The 19,818-nt window shown below is 37.8% G+C and overlaps 1 protein-coding gene across 7 annotated transcripts in view; it reads left to right on the top strand.

The window, feature by feature from the left end:
• Positions 1-19,313, top strand: part of LUC7L3 (LUC7 like 3 pre-mRNA splicing factor) — a 34,951-nt gene extending 15,638 nt beyond the window's left edge. The window contains exons 2-12 of one of the 7 annotated variants that reach the window (XM_010386187.2): positions 312-378; positions 3,846-3,885; positions 4,500-4,644; positions 5,050-5,124; positions 7,107-7,211; positions 8,054-8,215; positions 9,101-9,384; positions 9,922-10,082; positions 13,890-14,030; positions 14,136-14,241; positions 15,580-19,313. In XM_010386187.2, the coding sequence (XP_010384489.1) occupies positions 312-378; positions 3,846-3,885; positions 4,500-4,644; positions 5,050-5,124; positions 7,107-7,211; positions 8,054-8,215; positions 9,101-9,384; positions 9,922-10,082; positions 13,890-14,030; positions 14,136-14,241; positions 15,580-15,613 (1,320 nt within the window). In that variant the 3' untranslated portion in view covers positions 15,614-19,313. Of the gene's footprint in view, positions 1-311; positions 379-719; positions 837-1,500; positions 1,564-3,845; positions 3,886-4,499; positions 4,645-5,049; positions 5,125-7,106; positions 7,212-8,053; positions 8,216-9,100; positions 9,385-9,921; positions 10,083-12,592; positions 12,719-13,889; positions 14,084-14,135 lie in introns of those variants that run through there. The other 6 variants (XM_030922906.1, XM_010386186.2, XM_010386190.2 and 3 more) reach the window with 6 other exon arrangements.
• The last annotated feature ends 505 nt before the right edge of the window (positions 19,314-19,818 follow it).

The raw sequence follows: 19,818 nt of genomic DNA on the forward strand, positions 1-19,818 counted from the left end.
CTCCCGAGTAGCTGGGACTACAGGCGCCCGCCTCGTCTCCCGGCTAGTTTTTTGTATTTTTAAGTAGAGACAGGGTTTCGCCGTATTAGCCAGGATGGTCTCGATCTCCTGACCTCGCAATCCGCCCGTCTCGGCCTCCCAAAGTGCTGGGATTACAGGCTTGAGCCACCGCGCCCGGCCCCCAAATGAAATTCTTATATTGGTTGAAGCATATATACCTCAAGAAATGAGAAAATAGTTATTTGGCACCCTTCTCCGATATGGTTTTAAAACCAAGCAATTTTTTAAGTACCTTTGTTTTTCTTTACTAGGTTTGTAAATATTATCTCTGTGGTTTTTGTCCTGCGGAATTGTTCACAAATACACGTTCTGATCTTGGTAAGTGAATTTTCTGTGTAACTTTTATCAAATTTATGATATTTAAAATGTTGAATAGGAGTGGTGAGAGGAAAAAAACTGGTTCTTTATAATTCTGTAAAGTTTTTTCTTAAAAGATTTGCTAATAAGTAATTTCTTACTTGGTTTAGATATTTGAATGTATTAATAAATGTCAGTCTGATTAAACATGGTGGCTTAATTAAACATACATGTCTATTTCCACTCCCTCCCAAAACTCCACTTAAATGAAAAAAATTTTAAAAAGATGTATATGGAAGAGGAGATAACGTTAGAGATGTCAGCAAATTTTTGGAAGATGACAAGTGGATGGAGGAGTAGCAGCAAACGCAACAGAGCAGAACAACCTGTACCCTAAAAGCCTGCAGAAGGGGATACTAAACAGAAGCGAGTGTTTGATCAGCAGAACCCTGGACAGGCTCAGGATTTGGAGGCACCAGGTACCACAGAAGACAGGGTTGAGTCATGGGGCTGAAAATGAGAGAGATTAGTCTGTAGTCTAGTTCAGGGTTTCTCAGCCTTGACATTGTTGACATTTTGAGCCAGTTTTGGAGGGGGCTTTTCATGCATTGTGGGATGTTTAGCAACATCCCTCCCTGGCCTTTACCCACTAGATAACCAGTAGCACCCCCTGTTGTGACACCCAAAAATGTCTTCAGACATTGCCAGATGTCCCCCAGGATGCAAAATTGCCACTAGTGTAGGCGGTCCTGTGCATCTGTTGATCTTACTCTCCCACCCATAGACCCCAGGAGAAGAGAGGGTTACTTTCAGGAGAAATTGGGCTAGAGAGACTAGTTTATCTGAACCACAAAACAGAAAAAATAATTGACAATTTCCTCATTTCTCTCAAGGATGGTACATAACCAGGATCATTCTGGATATGTAAAAGAAGTCAATTCATTATGTACAATGTTTGCCTTAGAGCATTAGGAGTGTATTAAGGCAGGCCCAGTCTAAATCTTGAGATTTCAGACACAGCAGGGGCAGTAGTAAGTAAAAAAAAAAAAAAAAGTAAAAGAGAGTAAATGAATCTATATTTTTATTGGTGGGGCTCTCCTCTGCCCTGTTCCTAGAAGGATACAGCCAGATGTTTTTCCCCAGGCAGAAGAAAAGAGGATTCTTCTCTAGAGAAAGTGAACAGTTCCTGAGAAGTGATCTCTACAGGTACTGACCCTTGGGGAATCTCTTAAAAGAAAGTCTTAGTGCCTGGTTTTCCTGTGATAAAAGCCCATTCATGAGCTGACAAACCCTGCCTAATCCCTACTAACTTCCAGTCAGATTTTGGAAGTGTCTTTTTAAAAAATTAGTTGCCTGCCAAGGACCACCAGCCAGACGTTCGAAGAAAGCCTTCAATACAAGAGATTAACAAAACCAACAGAGAAAGAAGAATTTAGTGGAATTGGAGATAATGGGGAAAGCAGAGAGAGATTCTTCAAAATCTTAAGAAATTTAGTATCTTCAGAGACATATGAGAAGATACTATATTCATCAGCAATAATAGGATGCCATAAAGAGGGAACTTGTGGAAAAAGTTTGGAAAACATTTTTTGAAAAACAGCTCTTAGAAATTAAAACTGGAGAAATAGAACTAAAATCGCCGGAAAGATTTGAAAATAAAATTGAGGATGTTTACTGGAATGTTGGGCAGTATGACAGAAGGATTTTTTAAAAACTTAGTCCAGGAATTGTACTTCCAGCTTAATAGTTGTGGACAGAATAAAAGCAGAGGGAATTGCTTAAGAAAAAAAGTTTGTGGTACTAAAGAACATTCATCTTTAGGTTGAGCAGGCCCTACAGGTGATCAGGACAGTGAATGAAAAAGATCCATACCTAGGCATACCCCTGTAAAATTTTAAAACGTGGGGGTGGTACGGGTGAGTGTAGGTCACAGAATTATAAATCAGAATGGCCTGAGACTGGTCAGTAACAATGGGGAAAGTTAAAGACATTGGAGAAACATCCTCAGGGTGCTGAGTGAAAATGTGTCTACCAGGCTTAGCTATGTAGCCAAACATCAAAATATGAGGGGAGAAAAGACATTTTCAGATATACACAGTCTCAACAGATTTATCTCCCATGGACTTTTTCTCAGGAAACTCCACCAAAACATGTCCATAAACTGAGAAAGAGGAAAGAAAAAACAAGAGATCTGTAATTCTCATCTGCCACAGAGCAGGAAAGGAATTCATCAGGATAATAGTTCTATAGTGAGCTTAGAAAATAAGTATCCCAGATTGAAGTAAGGCAAAAGGCCCATGGAAGAAAATGAAACTGATGATCTGATGTATTTTGAGTCATATGTGAAATTAGTATTGAGATAGTTTCTATAGCTGAGTTGAAGTGTTTGAGAAGAATTTGAAAATACAAAGAAAAAACTAGGCTCACACCTGTAATCCCAGCACTTTTGAAGGCAAAGGAGGGCAGATCATTGGAGGTTAGGAGTTCGAGAACAGCTTGGCCAACGGTGAAATCCTGTCTCTACTAAAAATACAAAAAAATTACCCAGCCGTGGTGGTGGGTGCCTGTAATCCCAGCTACTTGGGAGATTGCAGCAGGAGAATCCCTTGAACCCAGTACGCGGAAGTTGTGAGCCGAGATTGCGCCGCTGAACTGCGGCCTGGGCGACAGAGCATGACTCTGTCTCAAAAAAAAAAAAAAAAAAAAAAAATCAGAAGTGTCTCATAATGCACCTTTGTTTGGCCTGACAGTGAATAGTACTTGCATAATATAAACACTAAGTGTTTATTTATCCCAAAATTTTGATATCACTGGGCGCGGTGGCTCACGCCTGTAATCCCAGCTCTCAGGGGGGCAGAGGCGGGAGGATAGCTTGAGCCCAGGAGTTCGAGACCTGCCTGGGTAATACAGCGAGACCCCGTTCTCCACAAAAAGGAAAAAAAAAAAAAAAAAAGACAAAATTTTGATATCTAGGATTGATAAATAGCAAAATAAGCATAGAATTTTAAAAGGTGGAGGTAAATTCAAGAAGAAATAGAGAAGAGTTAAGATAATTGCTTTTTAGAGGTGGGAAGAAGTAGGAGTTGGGTACTAGTCTAGTGCTATTTGACTTTATATACAGATTTGAAAATAATAAAGTCAGCAATGATTCAGTTCAGTGTCTATCCCCATCAGTTTTTTTGAGTGGCAATAAAGAACAATTTCCTTTCACCTTCACTCCCTTTCTCTCTCCCTCCCTTACTTCTCTTTTAACCATATATGGTTGCTATCCATTATATTGACTTTGAAGACTGAGCAGATCAGTTTTATGTCCTATTTGGTTATGGTGCTTCATGATTCAGTAGGATCAATTTAGATGTCTACAAACTACTCAGTGATAAAGTAAATCCTTTTTCTTTTTTTTTTTTTTAAATAACCTTTTGTTTTTGGCAAGAAACGGTTGCTAATAATCACAGATAATAATTTATACAATTGTATTTTTCCCCCAGGTCCGTGTGAAAAAATTCATGATGAAAATCTACGAAAACAGTAAGTTATTTTGGTTGTCATTTCCCTCCCAGTTATTATTTGGTTTAAGGGGGACAAGGGTTGAGGAATAATTGGAATTAATTGTAAAATGAGTGTCTGAGAGAAGTCCAGTCACTGGCTGGGGATAGTAAGAAACTTCTGTCTTACTGCAACCTCCACCTCCCGGGTTCAAGTGATTCTCCTGCCTCAACCTCCTGAGTAGCTGGGATTACAGGCGCCCACCACCATGCCTGGCTAATATTTTGTATTTTTAGTAGAGACAGGGTTTCACCATGTGGGCCAGGCTGGTCTCAAACTGCCGACCTCAAGTGATCCACCCACCTCGGCCTCTCAAAATGCTGGGTTTACTTGTGTGAGCCACTGTGGCCAGCACCAATTTTATACATGAGACTTGTCCCAGGTCCAGGGTCATAGATCCAGTACAGTGATAAAGCTAGTGGTTAAACCCCTATGTAAAGCTCTATGGTGAGGGGCAATCAGAAAGGCACTTCAAATACACCTGGTTTACCCTGCAGCCTAAATGCAGTAGTTGTTGAGGCTAGTTAAGATAGGATATTTGAGTTGTAATGGATGAAGATTTAGAAATGAATACTTGTTTATTTTCATGTTACCAGGTATGAGAAGAGCTCTCGTTTCATGAAAGTTGGCTATGAGAGAGACTTTTTGCGATACTTACAGAGCTTACTTGCAGAAGTAGAACGTAGGATCAGACGAGGCCATGCTCGTTTGGCATTATCTCAAAACCAGCAGTCTTCCGGGGTAAGTGAAATCAATTCAGTCTTTGAAAAGGGTCCTTGTTTTCTGGAGATTCAGAGACCTCCCTAATGTTTTTGAAACTTGTCTTCTTTTCATTACTTTGTTCTTTTAAAATGATATGAAACTTATAAGGCATTCATTTTTTCCAGTCTTTCTTAGCAAACATAACATTGATTTTGCTAAACATAAGATTTTTCTTTTTTTTTTCCTTGAGGCCAAGATTTTTCTCTTAAATAGTAGTAACTGACAATATGTGAGTGACCACCAGAAGTTGAAGATAATTGAATTACTATCCTTTCAATTAAGCATTTTAATTATTAAATAGAAATATTATGTATGGTATGTGCAAATTTGCATGTTTATCTTTGTTTTCAACTTGTTGGTAATATGTTTTATTGTCTTCAACAGGCCGCTGGCCCAACAGGCAAAAATGAAGAAAAAATTCAGGTTCTAACAGACAAAATTGATGTACTTCTGCAACAGGTGAGAATTGTATGCATTAATGTCAAAATATTTGAAACAGACGTGTAACCAGCAAAAATACAAGGATGGGCCAGGCATGGTAACTCATGTGTATAATCCTGGCAGTTTAGGAGGCCGAGGCGGGAGGATTGCTTGAGCCCAAGAGTTTGAGACCAGCCTGGGCAACAAAGTGAGACCCAGTCTCTACAAAAATTAGCCAGATGTGATGATGCGCACCTGTGGTCCCAGCTACACAGGAGGCCGAGGCAGGAGAATTGCTTAAGCCTGAGAGGGTGAGCCTGCAGTGAGACGTGTCTGTGCCACTGCACTCCAGCCTGGGCAGCGGAGTGAGACCTTGTCTTGTGTGTATGTGTACATGTACATATATGTGTATATAAAAGGACGACAAATAGGAAGATGCTCAGCGTTATTAGTCGTTAGGGAAATACAGATTAAAACTACCATCAAATACCTATTTGACACCTATTAGGAATACCTAAAATTAAACTGATCATACCAGCTATTGGTAAGGATGTGAGCCAACTGGAACTGGGATATGATATTGTACAACCACTTTGGAAAAAATAGTCTCATTTTTTTCTTTCTTTCATATTTCTACAGATCATATTGGAATCTGTTTTGTTGTCGTTGTTACTGTTTTTTTAAGACAGTCTCGCTTTGTCACCCATGCTGGAGTGCAGTGGCGCGATCTCAGCTCACTGCAACCTCTACCTCCCAGGTTCAAGTGATTCTCCTGCCTCAGCCTCCCGAGTAGCTGGGATTACAGGTGTGCGCCACCATCCCCGGCTAATTGTATTTTTAATGGATATGGGGTTTCACCATGCTGGCCAAGCTGGTCTCAAATTCCTGACCTCAAGTAATTTACCCAGCTTGGCCTTCCAAAGTTTTGAGATTACAGGTGCAAGCCACTGTGCCTGGCCTGGAGTCTGTTTCTTAAAAAGTTATAAATGTACCGTGAGCCATTCTCCCATGTATTTATCCAAGATAAATGAAAATGTATGTCTACACAAAGATTTACACTCCAGTGTTCATGAGTGCTATATTCATAAGAGCACTAAAAAAAAAAAAAAAAAAAAAAACCCAGACTGGAATCAATTAAAATATCCGTCAGCAGGTGAGTGGATAATTAAATCATGATGTATCCGTATGGTGGAATACCTGTCAATAATGAAAAGGAATTAGCTACGTGAGACGGTATGAATAAATCTTAAAATAATTAGGCTGAGTGAAAGAAGCCAGACAAAAAAGGAATATAGACTCTGGCTCTATATAAAATTTTAGAAAACACATATTTACCTATAGTGACAGAAAGCAGATCTGTGGTTGCCTGGGGATTGTGTTTGGGATTGAGGCTGGAGGAGGTACTGAAAAGAGTGGGTGGCTCACACCTGTAATCCAAGCACTTTGGGAGGCCGAGGTGGGAGGATTGCTTGAGCTCAGTAGTTAAAGACCAGCCTGGGCAACATAGCGAGACGCAGTCTCTCTCTCTCCTTTTGTTTTTGAGACAGAGTCTCATGTCATCACCCAGGCTGGAGTGCAGTGGCGTGATCTTGGCTCACTGCAGCCTCCACCTTCTGGGTTCAAGCGATTCTCCTGCCTCAGTCTCCCCAGGATTACAGGTGCCCGCTACCATGCCTGGCTAATTTTTTTTTTTTGTATTTTTAATAGAGATGGGATTTCAACATGTTGGCCAGGCTGGTCTTGAACTCCTGACTTCAGGTGATCTGCCCACCTTGGCCTCCCAAAGTGCTTGAATTACAGGCATGAGCCACCGCGTCTGGCCGAAAGTACATTTTTCTTAACACATCAGTTATACTTTATTGAAGTATAAAAAAAAATCTAGGATGAATTAAACCCAAAGAGGCTTTTGTAAATAAAACCAAACAAAAAGATGGATAAAACCACTAATGAACCATGGGGAAAAAAGGAAATAGTTGGGTTTGAAAGAAATCTTAACTGTTTTTTTCCCCCACTCTTCTAAGATTGAAGAATTAGGGTCTGAAGGAAAAGTAGAAGAAGCCCAGGGGATGATGAAATTAGTTGAACAATTAAAAGAAGAGAGAGAACTGCTTAGGTCCACAACCTCGGTAAGTAAACCTTATATTCACATTATCTCACCTGTCTGTTAACAGTAGGAACTCATTTTTATCTGAGAACCTTTAAAAATTATTCTGATGTTCTAAACTTAGAGTCAGCACAATTTGTAGGCCACAAGGTCTGTGGCAACTACTAAGCTCTGCCTTTGTGCAGTATGCAAGCAACTTTAGATAGTACAAGAAACAAATGGGTGTGGTTGTATCCCAATAAAATGTTAGAAAAAGGCCTCCCTGGCTTGCCAATCACTGCTTTAAACCATAAATTTCCATACGAGCCTGGTTTTATTTTCATTTTTGTTGTAATAAATTACTCAGTACATACTTACATCTTTGTTAAAAATTAATACACCCTTAAAATATCTAATTCTTTTAATTGAAGAATAGAATATATGTGTTTCAGATACTACTGATTGCAGAATATAATTGATCATTGGTTCCTCCATATTGAGTAGGAGATGTTCAGATTATAGTCAATGTGCTTAGTTCCTTAATTAGTTTTGTGTATGGACATCATATCCCTTGAACCTAAGCAAAGAATGATTCATACTAAAATAGGTGGCTTTCTGAAAGGTGGTTTAAATTTTGTAAGGTAATGTGGGTGTTGAACATTGAACAGTGGGTCTCAACATTTTTTCTGGATGATTCAGCAAGTTAGTTGCTGTTGCCTTAAACGTCCCTCTTTAAAAGTTGACCACTTGTAGCCCAGTAGTACTGATTTGGGGAAATGGGAAAGAGCAATTCACACACATTAGAAATCTTCTCTAAATGTTGAGTACTTTCTTGAGATTTGTTTCTCTTCCTCAGATGTTCTTGTAACTGATTTATCATTTTAGACAATTGAAAGTTTTGCTGCACAAGAAAAACAAATGGAAGTTTGTGAAGTGTGTGGAGCCTTTTTAATAGTAGGAGATGCCCAGTCCCGGGTAGATGACCATTTGATGGGAAAACAACACATGGGCTATGCCAAAATTAAAGCTACTGTAGAAGAATTAAAAGTAAGTTTGTTTGTTTGTTTGTTTTGAGGCAAATTCTTGCTCTGTCACCTAGAGTGCAGTGACGTGATAGCTCACTGCCACCTCCACCTCCCAGGTTTAAGCAATTTTCATGCCCCAGCCTCCTGAGTAGCTGGGAGTATAGGCATGTGCCACCAGGCCTGGCTAAGTTTTGTGTTTTTGTTTGTTTTGTTTTTGAGACAATCTCACTTTGTCACCCAGGCTGGAGTACAGTGGCATGATCTCACTGCAAACTCCACCTCTGGGGTTCAAGCAATTCTCATGCCTCAGCTTCCTGAGTAGCTGGGATTACAGGCACACACTACCATGTCCGGCTGATTTTTGTACTTTTTTAATAGAGACGGGGTTTTGCCCTGTTGGCCAGGCTGGTCTTGAACTCCTGCCTCAGGTGATCCGCCCTCCTCAGCCTCCCAAAGTGTTGAGCCACTGCACTCGGCCAATGTTAACTTTCTTCTAAAGATACATTTTAGCTATTTAAAAAAAATTATTTTACCTATAGCTACAGCTTTTAGCTATCACTAGCTATAGATAAAAATAACTGTATTTTAATATGGCTTAAATGGAGATATGACCCTCTCATTGATATTTTCCTATGTGTAATTATTTGAAGCATTGTGAGTTCCTGTGAATTTTTGCTGTTTATCGAACTATGAAAGCACTTGATTTTCTTAACTCTTGAGTGCCAGAAATTTGGGAAGAATATTCCTGAGGATTTAGATAAATAATACCTTGTGTAGACAAATAAGATCTTGGAATGTGTACATTTCCCTTAAGGGCATCAATTCCATAAGTTGGTCTACAGATTACTTCACATTAGTTGACCATTGTTAGTTACATTTGTATAAGAATCCAACTTGATTTTTCTAGGAGAAGTTAAGGAAAAGAACAGAAGAACCCGATCGTGATGAGCGTCTAAAAAAGGAGAAGCAAGAAAGAGAAGAAAGAGAAAAAGAACGGGAGAGAGAAAGGGAAGAAAGAGAAAGGAAAAGACGAAGGGAAGAGGAAGAAAGAGAAAAAGAAAGGGCTCGTGACAGAGAAAGAAGAAAGAGAAGTCGTTCACGAAGTAGACACTCGAGCCGAACATCAGACAGAAGATGCAGCAGGTCTCGGGACCACAAAAGGTCACGAAGTAGAGAAAGAAGGCGAAGCAGGTATATATGTAACACCTAAGACTGATGTCCAGCTCATAATGACTGTGCAATAACAATAATAATTACTAGTATTATTCCTCAGAATGGTAGTTGGGAAGCTCTTAAGCATTTTTAAGTGATAGGATGGGTTGTGAGAGCAGAATCAGTGAATAAAATAGTTCCATTTTCGGGGCAAGTTCTGTGCTATTTCCCACCTGTCTAGGAAATTTCACACAATCTTTTTACAGTTAGTGTACCTGATGGTCTCTTAAGTGCTTGTCTTACTCATTCCAAGAAATAAAATATGAAATCAGCCACACTGTTTTAATTAGAACTACAAATTGAAGAAGAGTCTTAAAGAGCACAACGATAACTATCTTAGCACTATTGGAGATGAATTTAGAAAGATTTTCAATAATTTTTAGTTCTTAAGATTTCTAATGTAAATAGTTTTAGAGGGTAAGTTTTGCTTAGTCTTGTTAATTAATAATATCTACTTTAAGGCCTTTACTCATTGTAATACTGGCTGAAGTTGCCTTTTGGTTTTAAATTATTAAGAAGTAGAGATCGACGAAGAAGCAGAAGCCATGATCGATCAGAAAGAAAACATAGATCTCGAAGTCGGGATCGAAGAAGATCAAAAAGCCGGGATCGAAAGTCATATAAGCACAGGAGCAAAAGTCGGGACAGAGAACAAGATAGAAAATCCAAGGAGAAAGGTTAGTTTATATGAGAATTCAGTTCATTAAGAAACTGGTTTCACACCCTAATCGCCCTGCTCACTTTTCTCCAGACGCAGGCAAAGATCCATTTCATACATACTCCTTTTCACTTTGAGGAACACCATTCAGTAGGAGACAGGCATTCTTTCCCCCTCTCCTACTTAGATTTGTGAAAATGACAGTTTATCTAGTGTTTTGATGTTAAACCGCATCTTTCAGTTGATAACCTGAAGGTTTTTCATGTAGATTCTTTTAAGTATTATATTAACTTTCAGGGTTATTAGGCGTAGGATTTATTATATTACCTTGGTTGTTGGCTACCTTTTTTTTTTTTTTCCCACACTGCAGTGTTTCATAATATGTCTTATAAAGTAAGTGTACATTGTTGCATTGGTCTTCATTTGTAGCATTCATTTAAGTTAGTAGTTAACATCTAAGTCCCTAGAAGTTGAATTGCTTATATGTATCTTAACCATGTTTTCAATGGGCTCAACATGCCTTTTCCCCTCTTTTTCTTTCTTTTCTTTTCTTTTCTTTTTTTTTTTTTTTTTGTGGCATCCCATTAGCTGATATACTGTGCTGTTAGCACTTTTAATGGACTTCTTAATTTTGTGTGGCATGTTTTCACAAGAATATTCTCATCTAACTTAGCCTTTATTGGAAGATAATTCTGTTAACCATCAGGATCTCCTTTCTGAATTTTGTGTTCTCCAGATTATTTTAGTGTCTTTTATTTTGCATTGAATGAGCTGTTGTGCTTTGCATGGTTTTAGGAATGAGAGAAGGGGCCTATTTCTGATTTTCTCAGCTCTCCTGGTTTCATTTCATTCTACCTGTCTCCATGTTTAATCACCAGCATAACATATGTGCTGCTATTTAGGTTTATTATACTAGTCTTTTATATGTTGTTTATTATATCCTTCGATAGAACGGTCCTGGTTTTTTGTTTTTGTTTTTCCTCTAGACTCAACTAGAACTAGCGGCACAAACCATGGACATATTTTTTGGCCTCTGCTTTTATTTTCTTAACATAAGCACACACTCTTTTTCTGAAATATTTAACATATATTGGCTTTTTCTGTAATGTGGGAAAATGTTGAAAACTTCCTGCCAGACGTGCTAGTGTTTGCCGTTCAAGTTGAGAACTTGCTTCTGTGAATCAAAAGGCAATTGCTACAATGGGTTAACTGATTTAACATTAGATTTAAGAATGTTTTACCCAATCTTTTTGCAAGACTTTCTGTGTAATTTATTTTTGGGTTGAGAGGTCAACTCTCAAGAGCCAGGTATGACTGTCAGGTCAAATTAATAATATTTGTCTTGAGAAAGTTTTTAGTTTTACATTTCCTGTTGGTAGCTTTAGTTGCTCTATTCTGTGTTATCATTTGTGCCACTTAAAATTGTTGGGTTGATTTTTAGGGATAAAAGCTAGCTAGCCTTCATAACTACTGGAAGTCAAAGTTGAGTAGTAAATGACACTGGCCTGACTCATAACAGGCATATTTGTGTAATTTCTGGATAGAGCGAAAAGATGTCCAGAGTTGCTTACCTTTAATCCTAAAATTGTAATGATGGTGACATGACATTTAGTAAAGCTTTTTGTTTGTTGTTTTTTTCAGACAGGGTCTTGCTCTGTCATCCAGGCTGAGTGCAGTGGCACGATCACAGCTCACTGCAGCCTCCACCCCCCTGGCCCAGGTGATCCTCCTACCTCACCCTCCTGGGTGGTTGGGACTATAGGTGTACACTACCATCCCTGGCTAATTTTTTTTTGGGGGGGGGGGGGGGCGGATGTAGAGATGGGGTTTTGCCATGTTGCCCAGTCTGATCTTGATCTCCTGGGTTCAAGCAATCCTCCTGCCTCAGTTTCCTAAAGTGCTGGGGTTATAGGTGTAAGCCACCATGCCTGGCCCCTAGTAAAACTTTTGTTTAAGCAGAATAAGCTGAGTTATGTTTAGATTAGCAACAGACAGGGATTTTCCATGTGAGACTTGGTGGAAAGAGAGAAGATACCGAGAAAACTGTATCAGGCTTGTCTTCCATAATTGGGTATGCTATGATAGAGTTAAACATTGGAATCTCTTTTAGAAGTGATATAATTTATTGGCATTTTGAAAATGCTATGTAAAAATTAATTAATTAAAAATCAGTGTGCAGATGGGTGGATTTAAAAAATGTAAAAAAAAAAAACAGAAAAGAAACTACCATGTAGCCATCTAGGCACTCTTATAAATGACTGAAGATCTGGACTTTGGAACCAGGTGTGAGCCACAGTGGGCATTTAATAATGGCAAATGAGAAAGAGCAAGTTTATTACTCCAGGTGCTATGATAGAAGCAGTTTATCTCATTCCACAAATGAAAAGTGGTTTCTCACACAAAGCTGTCAGCAACCAGTGTAAGGTACTCTCTTTGTCAAGAGAGTTTCCTTTTTTCATCTATAGCCCTAAAATCCACCACAAATTGTGGATGTCCTTAGGACTATTAAGATCTACCATATTTACATAGGGCAGAAGATAAGATTATTGGACTGACTACTAGTCCTCTACGGGACAACAAGACGACTCTTCCTCATTGAAGCTACCTGTGCACCGGAGAAGCCCATAAGGCACAAAGGGAGGACTTTCCCACAAGGTCAGTTAGAGCCCACTGTCCTGGCACAGTTCTTACAAGTGGACAGACAGACATGAAGCAAGTCTTGCACTTAACTACTTGGACATGGCTTGTGTATTTTGCAAGTGTTATGGACTAAATATGCTCTTTTACATAAGATCTTCAGTTCTCTGAGTGGGTGCCCCTCCCATACCATATTTTGTTTTCATTACCATCTCTCCTAGATATTTGGTGTTATGTCTTCATAACTGTGCAGAAACTATGTAGAGGGTTCTGTTTCTCTTAAAATGTCTTTTTGTCTTATTAACTACTCTGCCAGAACAGCTATTCTTAGTAAGGGGAAAAGTAATTTTTCCAGAAAGTTTCTAGTTGACTTTAACATTTTCTGTAGAAATTTTTTGTTGGGGGAATACTTGGAACCGAAAAGGCTAGACTATGCTTGCTCTGTGTACCACTTTTACCTCTAGTCTGAGGTCTTACCCATCCAAAGAACAGTAGAGGAAAAAGTTGTTTACCTTTTTCATTCTTCATTTGCAGCTGAGTTGAATTTTAATTTCCCTTTTTGGAAAAACAACTTTCAGATGGCATATATATGACTTTTCTTAGCAAAGCACAAAAGCAAAGCACAAAAGTTCAGTTGCTTAGATTGGGATTTAAGATCATTTTCTTTCATTACGCTTATCTTTCTTGGATATTCAAATATATATATATATATACACATTTTTTTTTGCATTTAAAAATATGTAATTGTATTTTTTAAAACATGCCTGTTGTAAACATTCAACTTTTTCTCACCTTTTGGGGTCACCATTTTTACCCTTCTAACTTAATAATTGAACCTCATGTGAACATAGTTTTGTATGCCGTCTCTTATACCTTTCCCCATGCTTTTTGATGTTTTTTACCCACAATGAAATCTACTTAAATATTATATTCTGCAATGTGCTTCATAGCTTCTCAACAATTGAGAGAATTTGCCCACTATTTTACCTTTTGCTTCCTTGAATTCCCCTTCCTGCCTCCTCTCCCATATATTACAAATTTTGTCCCTTTGGTAAATTCACCAAACTGTTGCTTGCAGTCTGTGGGAAATGATTGTCTCTCATCTCTCAGTTGTTTCACTTTTTTTCAAAATCATGTCTTTATTGTATTTTACTTTAAAATCCATGGTCAATGTCTTCTTTTATGGCAGAAAAGAGGGGATCTGATGATAAAAAAAGTAGTGTGAAGTCCGGTAGTCGAGAAAAGCAGAGTGAAGACACAAACACTGAATCGAAGGAAAGTGATACTAAGAATGAGGTCAATGGGACCAGTGAAGACATTAAATCTGAAGGTGACACTCAGTCCAATTAAAACTGATCTGATAAGACCTCAGATCAGACAGAGGTAAGTGTATTGTTTCTCACTTTGATTAGGGCTTTTTGTTACTGTTTGACAGTGCAGCGTAAGTATGCACAGATGAAGATGGAACTAAGCCGAGTAAGAAGACATACAAAAGCCTCTTCTGAAGGAAAAGACAGTGTAGTCCTGCAAAACATTTTGAGGTACATTGTTTTGTCTCAGCTATTTTGTAGCAGACTCGTGCCCCCATTAGTGTGCCTCTTTGGAAATTATCGCCCACATTTGTAATATAGTCGCCATTGAAAAGTTAATTATCCTTTTTTTAGGGATTTTGCTGTCATTTCTTTTTTTTTTTTTAATAAAAAGGTTGAACTGTTTTTTTTTTTTTTTCTTTTTGGTATTAAGTCCATCTTGTGTTGGTACATTGGCAGAGACATATGCTTTAAAAACTTAAAATATTTCGGAGGCACATGTTGGACTACTTTGTTTTAATTAAACTGCTAGTATTTCTTTGTCAAGGATGTTTCTAGTTTTTTGCTTTATTGCCTTGCATTCTAATGCAGTTTGTTCTGTAACTCGAGAGCCAGTAGCATTGGATTGATGGAAGTGTAGGGTTTATGAATTATTGCAGCTGACTACCATACCTCACACAGCGTTGGTGTTGTGAGCGGCCCATGAAAAGCCAAATTAAAAATCAAGGATTCAGTCAAACTAAGCAGGTACTCATGCCAGGTACTCCTTTCTCTACCCACATCCATGTTTGAATGCTATTGCCTGTGATCTTTACGCTTAACTGTTGTGTATCTTTTTTGTTCTTTACAAGAAGTGCAGAGGGGTTTTTTGTGTATTGCGTGAAAACTTACCAAATGTTAACAGAATGGAATTTTTTTTCAACTGTATGTAGGGCTGCAGTGGTGGCCAGAATTAGATATCTTTAAAGAATTTTAAATACAATAAACACTTCATATTATTCGCCTTGTTACACTCAATGCAATTCTCAAGTCTATAAGAGGTATGTGCTTAATATTTCCTACTGTGTAGGAGAATTTGCAGTCAGCCATAGGTATGTAGGAATAGTCACTCACTGGCTGATACATTTAAAGCAGCAGTATGAATAGCAAGGACAGACACCTTCAATTTGTGAAATCAAAGAACTGTTGCACTATATAGAATGAATTTGGGTTTTTTAAGAACTATTAAAAGTTAGGTACTGCAAGTGTTCTTAAAACCTGTAAACTTCATTCTGTGGGCTAGTAGCGTGGGACAAAACATTCCTAATGAAAGGAAGTACCAATTAGTTTATTTGTTGATGGCATTCCCCTTTTGGGAAAGCAATGTAAGATTGTGTGTGTCATTCACACGTAGGGAAGCATACACAGGCACATGGCTTTAAGAACCACACTGATGGTAATTAAAAAGAATACAAGCATTCCATATACACATGTTAATTAGCAGTTAGTGACTGGGCCAACACTTTCTCATAAAAATTGGCCTTTTACATGTTGTCTAATTATCATTTTTCCCCAAATTTTGCGTTGTAGGACTACTGTTCGAAGATTTTTGGAAGAATACTGAGAACGGCATAAAGTGAAGATCGACATTTAAAAAATGAGGTGAAAGAAAGCTATAGTGGCATAGAAAAAGTATAAAGCTCAGTTAGTTTTTTTATTATTATTATTATTAAAAGTTAATTCAGGACTGATGTGACCTACCAGATTTCAGAACATGTGTTAATAGTATATATGCCACTGAAAACTTAGGTCCTGTATCATACTTTTTTCTTTAAGACTTTTTAAGAAATATTACTTAAACATGTGGCTTGCTCAGTGTTTAATTGCAAATTTTCATTCTCGGACTTTGAAAACAGGATTAAACGTTAGTATTTGTGTGAATCAGACTAAGTGGGATTTCATTTTTACAACTCTGCTCTACTTAGCCTTTGGATTTAGAAGTAAAAATAAAGTATCTCTGACTTTCTGTTACAAAGTTGATTGTCTCTGTCATTGAAAGGTTTTAGTATTAATCTTTTTCTAATAAAGTTATTGACTCTGAACTAGTCCCCTGTTTTAAATACAAGAGTTACACTATCACTAGAGGTGTTGGTGTACAGTTTTATCTAATTTGTTCTGTTTAAGACTAATTTTTATAGAGTTTCTAATGTTTTAAATAATGGTGCTTCAATTTTAGGTGGTTATGAATAAATTTGAATTTTGCTTTTAATAGCAAAGATGTACAGTGAACTAAAATATATTTTTACATCCCTGAGAAATTCCTTTAGTAGAAAATTCCAAGTATCCTGACAAGCACTCTTTAGCTAGCCAGCTATGAAATAATGATGTAGAAAAGCATTCAAGTGCTAGTTTTTGTTAAGTCCTGTATCAAGATTTCTTCTCACCCGGTGGTGTCAGTTTATAAATGTACTTGTGTATAGGGTGTGTACTATATATGGCAAGGGTTTTTCCCCCCTCTTAAATGATTATTTTTGTGTCACATCTAGGAAAACTGGCAGCATGTTTCTATCTATAGCCAGCTTCAACTGTATAAAAGTATTCTCTCCAGCTACGTGTATACACACGCACATATATATCATAGCAATTCCTTGTGGTTTATAACTTTCAAATACTGCTATCAGTTTATAGGTAAAGAAACTGAGTGTGTTAAATGACTTACCCAGGGAGGGTCTTGTGGCTTCATGTTTATGGAGTTGCTAGGTCTCTGTCTCATGGTCCAGTGCCTAACTGTTAAGACACTGTGTTGATTCTAATAGGCATAATGAATTGTTAAAGAATTTACTAAAATCTCTTCCACCAAACTTTGAAAAATAATGAAGCCCCCAGTTTAGAGGCTCTGTTGGAAAAAATGCTGTGGAGACAGAGCCCTCCTGGCTCCCTAGCTGATCCTGGAGATGCAGCAATAGATGAGTGGGTTATCTCTGAATTTGTAAGAGATGATTCACATGAGGATTAAGATAAAATGGGAGGTAAAATCTAACAAACACAAAGATAGCTCCCAGGCACTGCTTTGTGTAGTTTGACAAGATTGTGGTTGTAGTAGCAGAGGACTATAAAATGATAGTTTTTAAACCATATTCTGTCCCTAAGTATTAAAAAATCTAGGAAGTTATTAAAATACAAGATTTGTTCTGCTCTGTCTCCTCTAGAATCAACATCTAACTTAAATGAAGTATAATAAATGAGCTCATATGAAACGGCTTCCTCTATGGACACTTAGATCTATTGTAACTATTGAAGTTACCTGGGATTTGGGGGCGGTGGGAGGAGGACCTGCCTCCTCAGGGCAGCTATGACTAAGGCCTGGCTTTAGTTATGGAGAGAGACCTAGAAGTTGAATTTTACACCCAAAATTGATGTGGCTGAAGAACTGATTCTTGCTAACCATCTCATAAGAATCCAGTATGAGACCAGTTCACTAGAAGAAACAAACATTTCTGCCATGCAGACCAAAAAGTTATTAGTTGGTGAATATATATTTTCTCTTTGGAAAGTCTTTAAGGGGAGCAAACCAGTTTTAATCAGATTGCTTGGGAAGTTTGAAATCTGCAATCAGTTGGTCTTTAAAAAAAACCAACAGCTTTATTTTGAAAATTTAAAGACATGCACAAAAGAGGAACAATATAATTAACCTCTGTTAACTCATCACCAACAAGACTTATGACCACTCTTATACTTCATGAGTGATTGTATTTGTATCCACTGTCCCCTATTATTTTTGAGCAAATCTCAGACACACCATTTAATCTGTAAATAATTCAGCATGTATCTCTAAAAGACAAAGACCTCTTAAATAACAGTTCACTAGTATAAAACAAATTGGGTAAACTTTTATCAGTCATCAAACCATATAGCACTGGTCCAATAGTTTAATTTCCATTGAGCCTTTCAGGAGCACCGACCAGTCTGCTGTTCAAGACATCCTCTCCTCTGGAATGTAGAGATGATACATATCATGCTTCTTTTTGTTAAAACACTTTTTTTCCCCCTTCAAACACAGTCCAGTCATTTTTCAGTTTGGGTTGAAACATCCTTCTTGTTTTCTTGATCTTGAGCTTATAATAACCTAGTCATATTGCTCAGCTCAGATATTTTTACCCCCTCTCCTTAGGCATTCTGGTTCCTTAAATATAGTTAGTGTCACAGAGGATAATGAACCTTATTTCCGAGGTCTGAGAACACTTGGACCACACATTGGTTGAGCTCAGCCACCTTCTGATTAAAGTTTTCAGAGTTGTTAAGAACTGAACATTTTTATGGTGGAAGTTCTCTGAGCCCTCATCCATTCTGTTTTTAAAAATGCATTGCCGATGGGCTATGTGAATATGTTTTTAAACATGTTATGTGCATGAAACATAAAACACTTTAAGTTATTATTATGTATACAATTCTGTGGGATGGGACTTCATTCAGGGTTGGTTTTCAAGCTTGATTTCCTGAGGGATGTTTTAGTTGTTTGTGAAAGAACCCCAGGTCTACTTTTGAAATTTTGTATTATAATTGTAATGTTGCCCATGGTTTAAAAAAAAAAAAAAAAAGTGTTTAGTGATCTGTCTCCTACTACTCCTATCCCTCTGTTTTTCCTCTGCAGGAGCTTGCTGCTGTTAACAGTTATTCTTCCAAGTAGTTTTCTTTGTGGGGAGATGGGAGGTGGGAGGAAATATAAACATATATGTATAAATCTTTCAAAATATATGACGGTATACCCGTATCTTCTGAGTCTTGGTGTTTTTACCTGGTAATATTTAGAAATATTTATTTTGAGATAAAGGAGACAGCACTTTTAAGTTGAACCTGTAGTTTTAAAAAGTACATTTCAAATAAGCCAAAGCAGAGAAGTAAATGTATTTTTCATTGTTGTATCAGAATTTTGAATTTACTATTTTAAAAATTCAAGAGTTTTGTAGCTGATCTATTTCTTCCCCTCAGCCATCCCAAATAGGTCATTTGTCAACAGATTTAAGAATGTTTAGGAACAACAACTTTGAGAAACGGGAAACAATTTGGCATAAGTGGGTGTGCCATAACCTCTCATAGCCATTCACTCTCGGATACATACCCTAGAGAAACTCTTACACATGTGTACCAGGGGATGGATTTAAGCATTGTGTGTAATAGGAAGAAAAGAAGAAAAAACCTGGGAAGACCCTAAGTGTCCACCAACAGTGTGTTGGATAAATACTGTGGTATATTCCAACAGTGGAATTCCACAGAAGTGAAACCGAACTGCAGCTCTATATGTGAACATGGACAAAACTCAACAACAGAAGGATCCAAAAAAAGCAAGTCAGAAGAATACATCACTATGGTTCCATTTCAATGAAAGTCAAAAACAGGCTGTCAAATACATGATAAAAGGAAACGATTAAGACAACATTTAATGTTAGCCGTTCTGATGGAGGGAGAGGTGATCATGAGGGCAGAGAGGGGTCTTCAGAGGAACTGGCGAGGGTCTATTTCTGAAGCCCTGTGGGCATTTTCTTTTTTAAGCTGTATGTTTATGTGCTTTTGTATGTACGATATTTCTTAATAAAATTTAAAAAGAATGGGAAAAAGGCTTGGTGCAGGTAGTTACTAATAGATACATAAGCTGTAGTGTATTTCATAAAAGTAACCATCAATGAGTGACAAATTTAAAGATACTGTTTCTTGACTGCCCAATTTAAGGTTTTATTTTGTTTGAGACAGAGTCTCACTCTTGTCACCCAGGCTGGAGTGCAGTGGCACGAGCTCAGCTCACTGCAACCTCCGCCTCCAGGGTTCAAGCCA

Source organism: Rhinopithecus roxellana, chromosome 19, assembly GCF_007565055.1.
Source record: "Rhinopithecus roxellana isolate Shanxi Qingling chromosome 19, ASM756505v1, whole genome shotgun sequence".
Lineage (NCBI taxonomy): Eukaryota > Metazoa > Chordata > Mammalia > Primates > Cercopithecidae > Rhinopithecus > Rhinopithecus roxellana.